The sequence below is a fragment of the Cygnus olor genome, chromosome 14, assembly GCF_009769625.2.
Source record: "Cygnus olor isolate bCygOlo1 chromosome 14, bCygOlo1.pri.v2, whole genome shotgun sequence".
Taxonomy (NCBI): domain Eukaryota; kingdom Metazoa; phylum Chordata; class Aves; order Anseriformes; family Anatidae; genus Cygnus; species Cygnus olor.
Genome location: NC_049182.1, coordinates 3485126 through 3496527, shown reverse-complemented (window position 1 = coordinate 3496527; position 11402 = coordinate 3485126). Strand labels below are relative to the sequence as shown.

At 40.8% G+C, this 11402-nt stretch overlaps 1 protein-coding gene across 20 annotated transcripts in view; it reads left to right on the top strand.

Annotated features, from left to right (window-relative positions):
* The window catches only part of LOC121077764 (core histone macro-H2A.1), a 46249-nt gene that overhangs the window by 33689 nt on the left and 1158 nt on the right, over positions 1-11402 (top strand). For 8 of the 20 annotated variants that reach the window (XM_040573252.1, XM_040573244.1, XM_040573251.1 and 5 more), the window contains 2 exons: positions 4302-4391; positions 7262-7436. In XM_040573252.1, coding sequence (XP_040429186.1) covers positions 4302-4391; positions 7262-7436 — 265 coding nt within the window. Of the gene's footprint in view, positions 1-316; positions 408-3733; positions 3836-4301; positions 4392-7261; positions 7437-11402 lie in introns of those variants that run through there. The other 12 variants (XM_040573253.1, XM_040573247.1, XM_040573245.1 and 9 more) reach the window with 7 other exon arrangements.

Genomic DNA, 11402 nt, shown 5'->3' with positions numbered 1-11402 from the left:
GGGAACTAGTTGTTCTAGGTTTCTGCAAAGTGAAAAGGGGAATAAGCTGATCTTAAAGCTTTAGAAATGATCTCATTTGATTGCTCTGACTTGTCATTTTAACATTGATTTGATCATGTCGTACTCAATATTCCTCCTCCTGTTCCCTACACCCCTTTCTCTACACACACCTGCACACACAACTCAGCATACTCCTTTGGCGCAAGGTTTGGAGATGTAAAGGTAGGAAATATGGACGTTGGTACATGTGTAAATGTAGAGCCTGTGCTGGGTCTCTGTCCAACGTGGTTGATATACATCTGTTTACCTGTTGTAGTTGCAAGTTGTACAGGCTGACATTGCCACGATCGACAGTGATGCTGTCGTTCACCCGACAAACTCTGACTTCTACACCGGTGGTGAAGTAGGTAATGGAAAGTTCAGTGCTGCGGAGTTTGTATGTGTGTGCATGGTCAATCAGCAGCCACAAGCTTGTTGTAGCTATGCAGATTTGCATTTATTTCTCACTTCCAGCAGTCCTGACGGATAGTAAAAAGAAATTAATTATTGCAAACTCAGTAGGCATTTCTGATTTGTATCACCAAATCAGATTTTCAGAAGTAACGATAGAATGCACTCTCAAAATCTGAAGTGCAAGAACAGTATATGTGCAATGCAGGCATGTGAGCAAGGAAAATGAATTACCACACTGTTTGTTTGGCATGTTAAATGCCTGTTTTCAATACAGTTTGAGTCTCGATCTTTAGATTTCTGGCCGCTTCCAGTACGTTCTCTCCATGCCAAGTTTCAGATGTTCACATCTGACATGCTGGATCTAGCCCACGTGTATTTTCTGAACTCTTTTAAGATTGATTAGTTTTTTTCATGCTTTAACTTATAGACCAATTGCCTTTGTAGCCCTGCTCAATGGTCCTTACAAGCACATGGCTAGAGATGCAACACACGTTTTTCATATGGTCGGTCATCTAAGCTGCACTGATGAAAGAAGGCATCGTAATACAGCATGACAGACGTCTTAAATTGTATCTCTGGTTTGCTCAGGGTAACTCCTGTCTTGGTAATACCCTTCTCTAAATACAGTATTTTGAAGGATTTCATAAACAGGCAGCAACACTTTAACTGAACTGCTGTAGTAATGTGAGAAGGCAAATCAGAATTTGGGCTGAATATGGAAGTTGCTGATAAGGGTGATGACACACTGTGCTTTTTTAAAGAAAAAAAAAAAGTCACATTATCCCAGCCTCTGTTTTACATCTCATCTTAACTCATCATCACCGTGCGAAGGGTTAGTTACCCTTTGTGCCGGAGGCCCTGCTTCAGTGCTGGCTTGAAGGGCACTTGTCCTGCCACGGGGCGGGCAAGCCTTACACAGCTGCTGTTTCTGAAGGAGCTACTTTCTGAGTACTGTGCAGAAAAATGTAGTTCTGTGTAGCCTGTCGGAGCGGGAACAGCTGTGACTTGGCTGGCTAAACATTATGCAGAGACATTAAAAGAAAAGTGTCGTAATACCCTGTATCTAAAGAATGTGCTTCTAAAGTCTGTCAGACTCATTTAGCTAATGTGCTCGTCTCCTGTCCTTTGACAAAGAACTGCTTAAGAAGCTACCCTACAAAGAAAATTTTCTCTCAAAGCCGCACTGCTCATACCTTAGCGTAGGTTCCTGTTGCCTCTGACTGCTGTAAGAAAGAATAGAAGTGCACAAATGCCTAGCTTCCAGTGATTAACTTTTACCCATCTAAATTTTTTTTAATTTTTTTGTTGTTTTTTTTTCCCTAACAATATAAATGTACTGGGGGCTTATCCTGAGAATTTTAGAGCCTAAATTTCTGCTAACGCTGTTTTCAACACTGATACCAATGCCTGCTTGGAAAGCATGAGATAATGACCTTATTCTCATGGGAGTGGCACATATTTATGCCTGTGAGCAAATAAGCTGCTAACCTTGAAGCTGTGAAGCAAGACTTCCATCAAGAAACTTGCTAATGTAGTGGAAAATGATTAAATACAGTATGTCCTTTCCAAGATGAAGCTAATTTACGACATAGTTCTGAAATATAATTTCAATATAGACCATTACTATTAAGCAGAAGAAGGACGTATTTAGGAGTGAATGCAGAAACCATCACTGATTCATACCCCATACTACTCTTGCTCTTCTTTGCACTGTATCTGTGAGAAGAGTGCTCCGTGAAATAAACTGACAAGGTTGTTCATTGCCGTTAATTATAAATTAATTCCCAGTAGAAGAGAAAAAGCTGGTCTTCCTGGATTGAATTAAACAAAACTAGGCTAAATTCCATTAAACGTACAACAGCTTTGCAATGGCAAAGAGATGACCTAGATAATAGATCTTTTCTGTTCCGAAGTTCTATACAAGGCTTAATTACGTTTTGCCTTGAAACAAGAGAAATTAAGGATTATGACCGTCATGGGGTTTAGAACTGATTGAGTTCATGGATTCACGGGGAATATAACTGGAATTATATACACGAGTGAACAGGGATATGGAAATGCATAAACAAGAATATAATTAGGATGGAGAAGTGCTTTTTTTCCCTCCCTGAAAGAGTGATTTCACAAGTCCCTGGTGTCAGCCACACCAGGTAAATAAGTTCAGCAAAGGGCGCTGTGTGTCATGCTGCCGTCTGCGAAAGGCAGCGCCCTTCAAAGCTCCTCCGTCCCGGGGGATCTCTGTTCAGAGCACGCTCTCTTAGGACACCTTGCTGCTATCGATAAAGCCATTACTGTCTTGCCTAAGAGATTTGCTGGGCGGTGCCTCCCACTCTGTTGCACAGGTAGCTCTGAGTTTCAGAGAAAAATCTCAGTGAGGAATTTGTCTAAATAACCTTAGACTAAAGTATTTACACAAATAAGCTTAAATGAGTACATGGAGCAAGGTGTACCCTGACATACGCAGTCTGACCTTGCAGTCCGACTTCTGGCAAACACCAATTGTGAATTGGTTATGAAGAAAGCAAAATACGAGATATGTTTTTTAATTATCCTCAGCTTTTGCACCCCAAAAGCAATAAACTGCCAATAGCAAAATAGAGGTAGGGTCACACGGTCAGTTTTTGAACGAACAAATGCCTTGTTTTCAAGAAACAAAAAACTTCTAATATTCACGTTGGAAGAAATTCAGCAATGGTGTCAAAACAAAAGCTTCTGGCAGTCCTCTTAGTTCTTAGAGTAATAGCTCTGTGCATTAAACTGAATCTTGGAGGAGGGGCTCTGCTTCCTTGAGCATACAATATGTGCACTTCCATCAGAAAATGCGTTTTTTTCTTTCTTCATCAGTGAAAGTAAGGGGTTTCACCAAATGAATGTCTAGATCTTTAGAGATCCAATTCTGAATTTTTGGAAATCAGTTTTCAAAGTAACGTCTCAAATAAGAGCCTTTATGATACCACTGCTTTTTACTTATTTACCTGTATATTTAATATGCACAGTACAAAATTATTTGGGATGCTTATGTAGTTAGGAAAATGCTTTCTTGGGCTGTTTTTATTATATTAATACCTAAAACTAGAGCTGCAAAATAAGATCTAAACCATTTAGTGATGGACTGCCTTTGTAAATGGCATACCTTTTGGTTGCCCTGATAATGCTGCACAGCTCTTCTCCTCCCAAAATGACTTTGTCCAGCTCCTTAGCTGTAGTTAGAGAAGTTCATTGGAGGAATATGTTCCTTAGAGATTCTCCTTATTTCTGAGGCTCTTCCTCTTGGTTAAAGGTGGCTCAACAAGCTGGGCAGTTACCAAGTAAAGCAGCCCGCTGCACTCACGAGACTGTTTCATTCCTGGTGCCACCTGTTGGGGTCAGGGACCAAGATCAGGTGAGTCTCAAATTCTTATTGTGGCAAATGGCTCTTTAAAACCATTTATAAGAGAGAGGGGAAATGAACCTTGAAGGCAGGAATTATGAACCTTCACCACTCTTGAGCTAGCACATTCTTTTGCAACGTTTCACACTGACAGATGCTTCTGATAAGGAAGGAGATAGGGACGTCATGTCAGATGTTCTGACTTGAAAATCACAGTCTGAGAATGTTAGCAAGGGATTCAGACGTGAGGTTTTTGGGTTCTTAGGGTTGTCTTTTTTGGTTTTTCATTTTGTTGTTGTTGTTGTTGTTTTTAATAAGTAGCTAATTCTGAAGTCCCAAAAGGTTTAGATCTTACTTTGCAGTCCCCAAAAAACGTTTGGGCAGAAAAATCTAGACTGATGTAATTGCAAATAATGATGAGTCGTGTCTGCTGTGGAAACCTGGGATCAGAGGAGTAAAATAACAATTCTCTGTTCAGGGAGCACTTTGGAAAAGAAAGGCGGCAAGGAGTTTGTGGAAGCTGTCATTGAGCTTCGGAAAAAGAACGGGCCCTTGGACATAGCTGGAGGTGAGGCTCTGCGCTTCGGAAACCTGCAGGGAAAAAAAACATTGGGGTCACGAGCTTCAACGTCTGCGGCCGTCCTTGTTGCAGTCAGCTGGCCAAGCTCATTCTAGCACACCTCTTGGGTTCATGGTGTCCCCAGGCAACTCTGCTGGGTTAAAGTTAATTTGTGCCTAAAGTTAAGCAGCTGTTGGGTAATTGGTCTAAACAGTGCCAAAATCATCACTGTAGAAGCTTATGATTTTTTGATGCCTAGTTATCAAAATTTATGTAATACCTGAGAAAAATCTACTATAGGAGTACTAACGTTTGGTAATGACAATTTGACACCATCTGTGATATTGCTGATACATGTTGTTCATATAGAATGCTGGTTCTGCCATCTGTGTTTATGCTATAAAAATAAATAGAGTGCATGCAGTTTTGTAAACGAATTTTGACTAAAGCTGAGGGGGAGATGTAAAACTTGAGCTATGGCAGGAAAAAATATGACTGTTTACTTCTGGTGCTTAATACAAATTTTTTCCTTGCTTTTTAAAATTTTTAGTAAGTTTTTCTTGGAATTGTTCTACAAAAATATGTAGAATCAATTACTCTTTTTTTTTTTCAGTTGCTTATGTGTGCCATTCCTTATCAACCTATTAACGAGTTGATCAAACTGTGCTAACAAATAGATTGCAATTTGGAGAGAAAAATTTTCTTCTCAAACATCAATGCATCCCTCAGATCTGAGTGCTGCTTGGCAGCCTGAGCCTGTAGGGAGCTCTCTGCTACCCCAGCAGAAACTGGACTGCTGGGGAAGAATTGACATGAATCAATTTCTCAGTTATATGGATATCCAGTTTTCACATTTCCCAATTACATGGGTATCCCTTTTAATATAATAACCACAATCTTTACCTGAAACATAACTGTAAATAGCACAGAATGTGGCCGTGATTCTTTCTGTTCGTTTCTATACCAAAAGTAAAACTTCCCCTTTCAGAGCATTTGCATTTGAAGTAAGGGATGGCCACTTTGGGTAATTAACGGTTGTCTTCAACAAAATCCTTATGAGTTAATTAACGGCTGCCCTAGAATACACTCTCTGTCTGAGAAGCATTATAGTTGGTGATGCGTATCGATACAGTATTTTATTCGTTCAGTGTGAAGATACTATCAGCATTTCATGTCTGACTAGAGATATGTCAGCTGCTTTTATTAGATTTTTTTCTTGGATTTACGATGTAGTCTGGATCTGCCAATGTTTTAGTTGCATATAAGGACAAATTAAAGTTGCCTAACACTGAGGTTATTCAACATGTTGAGAATTTACAAACCTATAAAGACATAAATCCTTGCGCTTCCATTGTCCTTTAAAGTGTACTCTCCTGATTAACCTCCTGTCAGAATGCCACATGACAAAGTCTATTTTCTGTCTTCTTCAGCAGCTGCAGGACAGTAGCCATATGTGATGATAGTGCTCCGAGAGTTATTTCTACTATATTTAAATTACAAAATGCCTCATAAACATTCCAGAGTGGAGTAGAGGGTTTCTGGCTTCTAAGCACCTTTGCAAAACTGATTTTTTTTAATTTAAACAAACAAAAAAAAAAAGGTACTTTTCTTATTGTTTTTTTAGAACAAACTCCCATTTTATTCCTGTGCTTCTGTGGCCTTGTATGATTATGTCCCAACGCCTGTTATTGGGCTTTGGTGCGTGTCCTTGTGAGACCGACTAGATTTATTTCTTCCATGAGCTTGTGAATAAGATGTTTTAGTTTCATCTCTATTTTTAAACAACCAAAATTTACAAGTTCTTATCTGAAGCCACAGAGCTGTGAGGTCAGAAATGGCAGGGATCTCTCGCCCGGCTTTCTGGCAGGCAGAGCACGGTTTGCTGCCCTGCGATGGGAAGCGGTGAACCCAGGATGCGTTCTGTTACTGAGACAGGGACTGCTCTGGAGACTGGGTGTACGTAGTCTGTAGGCAGGCCCTCTTGTGTCTTGGCAATCCCCACGTGTCCCTGATAGTATCCTGGTGATGATATGATTAGTACGGTAAAAGTTCTCCATTTCTTCATACATCCAAGGCCTCACCTGTTGGCATATAAACAGCGTGAATCAAACTTTGTAAATCTATAAATGCAACCTGGCCAGCTGTTTGTCAAAAATGTGACAAACGTTAACTAAGAGAGGCATTGTTGAAGCGGTCTTGGATGACCCATGCACATAAAAGCTTGAATAAAACTAGGCCCAAAGTTTTGAAATCACAAAAAATATTCTTTATAGTTACTTAGAAACAAAGAAGGAAATAAAGCAAATACTTGAATTCAACTCTTTTCCGGCCTTCCTTATCAGTTTGCAGAACACTAACAGCTCTGAAATAATCCAGTTTGTGGTTCGGTGTGATCAGAAGTTGGCTAAACAAGCTGTGTGTTTAGCAGGAGTAGCTGAAGGTCACACAAGTCGTAACACCGACAGTGCAGCATCCTGGGATTTACTGTCGCTTTGCAATAAACTCCGAACCGAAGCATGATCATCTCTTGAACAGGTTTATGTCCTAGCATATTACTGCCTTTCTCCTCCGACATTGCACAAGTTTGCACAGTCCCCAGTAGGAATGTGTTTCCTTTGATGTCAGTCATGAATTCTTGCTCTCTCTAAAATAAGCTCTATTATAACTATGATTTATAAATTACCACAGCAAAGTACAGCTGGAAGTGGAAAAGTCTCTGTAATCATGTTGTTATATTTTAAGGCTGTGTGATTTGTAATCTAAAACATTCACAGGGGCTAAAGGAATGTCTGTCAATTGTTTGCTATTTTAATCACATATGCATTCTTTTAATCCTAATGAGAGGAAAGCAATTATGTTTCACTTTCATTTCTTACTAGCTGTTGTCAGTGCTGGCCACGGATTGCCTGCAAAATTTGTGATCCACTGTAATAGCCCAGGCTGGGGCTCAGACAAATGCGAGGAGCTGCTGGAAAAGACAGTGAAGAACTGCTTGGCTCTGGCTGATGAAAAGAAGCTGAAATCAATTGCGTTTCCTTCAATTGGCAGTGGCAGGTAAGGCTGTTACATAAACATGGTAGTTGATACAGGCTACGTTTCCTAAGTGCCATCTCATATGTACCTGTCCCTTGTCAGGTACAAAACTCATTTCTACAATGCTAACTTCATTCTTGCTCGTTTGGATCAGTTCCCTGAATGCAATGTTTCTTCTGGGTTCCTTCAAGCTGCACATGGAGCCTGTAGTATTCTGAGGAGTAGTTAAACTTCAGCGTGTCTAGCAGTGATCCCTGCAGACCTTTGAAGCATACAAATAGATTGAAGAGCACAAAAATAACTTTTTAAGAGTATATTAAAAGTATTTTTTCAGACTTTTATTTGTTCGTATGAACTGGGGACATGGAGGAGAGCACGAAGAAAAGTGGTCTCTTACCTAGTTTTACTGCACGTCGTAGAATGGCCAGAAGACACAGAATCATAGAAAGGTTTGGGTTGGCAGGGACCTTAAATATCATCCAGTTCCAACCCCCTTCCCAGGTCAGGGACACCTCCCACCAGCCCAGGTTGCTCCAAGCCCCGTCCAGCCTGGCCTTGAACACCTCCAGGGAGGGAGCAACCACAGCTTCTCTGGGCAACCTGTTCCAGTGCCTCACCACCCTCATAGTAAAGAATTTGTTACTTATATCTAATCTAAATCTACCCTCTTTTAGTTTAAAGCCCTTACTCCTTGTCCTATCACTACACTCCCTGATAAAGAGTCCTTTACACATCTTAGTATTTGTTTAAGCAGTAGACCTGAAGTGCCTTGATTCTCTGGATTTCCAAAATCACTTCAAGCTTTCACCCAAAGTCCATAAGCTGAACTCCACGCAGTTTTATATCATGGGACTCTCCCAGAAAAAAAAAAAAAAAGGTTTTAAAAGTCTTTGTCAAGATTTTTGAAAGCCAGAGTATAAAGCTAAGGTCCTCTAGATTTGTACAGGATGCTCAGTGCCTTTGAATGTTGGATAATGTTTTTCAGAATCTAAATATGGACGAGCATTTTAATTTAAGGCTCTTGTGTTTGGAAAGGATAGGGAGGTTTGGAGCACTTGGCCCTTGGTGGCTCAGAACAAAGACCAAATCTATGCTGAATCACACAGTGGTGTATTTAACTCTGAACAACTGCCACTTTTGAAATTGCAATGAATTTGGCTGATCTTCACCAAGAATCTTCTTCCCATTGTGCCATGTTGCAACATTAGGTTAATCCCTGCATATTCTTTGTAGGGCAGAAAGCACTATTTGAGCTTTTGGGTGAATGGCAGTGCAGAAATAGAAGTTTTATTAGGATAATAAATTTAAGTGACTTGCGTCAGACGCAGCTCCAAATAAGGTGGTTTTGTATGGGTGGCATTTTAAGGAGGTAACTCGAGCAAACTTTACGGAACGGTAGAGCAATATAGTGGAGGATTCATACTGACCTGGTGAATTAGCTGTCGGATAAAGCAAGGCTACAAAAAATACCTTCCGTGGAGCCCTTTCTTTTCTGGAGAGCTCCCAGTGAAGAACCTTTCCAAACCGTTGCTGCAAAGTAGTTGAGTGGTGTTGGAAGATGATGAAACCCTGAATAATCATGAGATCCACATTCTGTTATGAAATCTGGTTACTGACAGGCAAGATCTGTGGCTATTTTCTCAGCTTGGCATATGCATGTTGCTCTTACTCAAGCAGTTGAAGTGGTGCTTTGAAAAGATGGAGAGGAATCAACAGGCATTGAGAAATGTATGAGGTTGTATATTTTCCCTCTCCTCTTTAATTAGAGTTGTTCAAGCATAAATGAATTTTGGAGAAAACAGAATATATTCTGACAATACTCTTTACTTGTTTTTATAAAGTCAGAAGTGTTAAAAGAAGTAAAGCTTTTAAAGAAAGCAAATGCCAAAGACACCACATGTATGCAGCTGTTCTAGCACAGACATCTGTCAAGCAGACATCACCCAATAAACCCACATAAACAATTTCATTCTCTTTTATAGTTGAGGAATGGGATTACATGAGGGCAGTTCAAATAAATCATGGGGGAAAATAAAATAGCATACTTGTAGCGTTCGGTGGGCCAGATGCTCAGCTACAGCCAACTTGTGGAAAGCACAAATTGGGTGCTGTACAAAGGTAGCCTGGAGTTCACCCTGGTAGGGCCAGCGGGAGAACAGGGAAGGAAGAGTTTGGGATTGAAAATAAAATCATCCTCAAAGTAGGGATTTCGTCCTGAGGCTCCAGCTTTGATCTGAATTGACACTAGCTTGGCTAAAGCCTCAAGCCACCTTTTCACAAGAATTTAACTCAGACCAGTAGATCGATGCAAGAGGCTTCTGTTTCTTCTTACAGCCCACACACGGCCATTGGTCAGCATCCTACTTCTGATTTTTCCACTTTGTCTTTTTTCCTTCTTTAGAGAGTGGTCCTAAACAGCTCATTTTCATCAGCCTCCCTGCGTGCATGCCTCCCTTTGATCAGGCTGCTCTTCTTTCGTTAGCCCTGTCATGACCACTTTGCAGGGACACAGCTGAAGTGGAGGTTGCATGGCTTCAGAGTCCTTGTCAGCACTGCAGAAACAGCGTGTACTCTGATTTTGATGCTGGCCTGTTCAGGAGCAAAGTTCCTCAGATATCTGCTCGCTATGTGCCAGGATGCAGCATTGCTACGTAACCGGCAAGGGATCAGATGCGGAGGCGCGCTGACTCCAGGCCCCTTTCTCTGTGTAAGCCAACAGTAGGAATTAGCACAGTTTTGACATTGGGGCTGTCAGTCGATTACCTTATCACACAGCTGGTTCTGCCTGAGCAGCTCAGTTGTCTTTGGAAGAGTACAAGTGTTTTCACAGTGCTTTTTCCTTTTTTTCTCTTCTTCAGTGAGAGAACAAAATAGGCATTTTCAGAAAAGAAAGAAACAGCACGATGTGCTATTCCATGTCTTCACTTCTGAAATATCACAAGCACTGTCCTCAGGCAGCAGGTGTAATACCCCATTACAGGCAGCACTACCCCAGAATTGCTCTCACAGTATATTTTATGGTCAGGTAATGTGCAGTAAGCGGTCCGTGACACAGGCAATTGCCTTTCTCATTTTGTGTCTTGCAGCGTGTAATGAGAGGGAGAGTACAACAGCGTTTTATTAGCAGAGGTTGGTGCTTCAGTGAGCAAATGCTGTCATGTTGCACCTGTTAACACCAGAGGTGAATTTAGTCCAGCTTCTTCGAATTGCTGAGAAAACTCAGAAACTCACCTATCTGTGTAATTTTTAAATTATCAATAATATTTCCCAATATTATAGGACAGTGTAACATATTTTTGTTGGCTTAAATGAAAGAATATATTAAATGTTACCAATCCTTTTGGATAAAAAAAGATGAAAACTTGTCAAACTTAGAACTGTTAAGTCACTATCCATCTCTGCCACTCTGTATTGAAAATACACGTGAAAGTGGTTTTAGTATCTCCTTTGTCTAAGAAAGATTTGCATAAATGCACACTTTATTACTTGGAGTGTTGACTATCGTGCATCTGTAAGTGCATGTCAGTCAACCAAATGATGTTCAACAGCCTCTTCAAATTCTGTTGGGTCCTGCTCTTAACAGAAGGGTGGCATCCCATCACCTTCAGACTGATTACTTCCGTGTACTTTACTGCGGCTTGGGGATTGCTCAGACTTTGACGAGGGCAAAACCACCCACTGGTGGGCAGAAGCACTTCCTGAGTAATATGGCAGCAAAGCTTAGACCACATTCCAGTACCAGGTGTAATCTGGGGCTTTTGCCATGACCTGTAAAACTTTTTCATAGTTGAGGTCATGGCTTTGTTCAGACTGCTCTACTTGTGCTTGGCCTGTTCTAACATTAGATGAAACTTTCAGACAAGAGCTACAAGAGAGAAATGAGGAAAGAAAACTGTAAGCAGAGTTCCTAGGCTACGTACTCAGCTTTGAAATTCGGCCATGCACAGTTTAGTCATCTGAGAAAGCAGCAAGGTTTTTCTGTTTTCT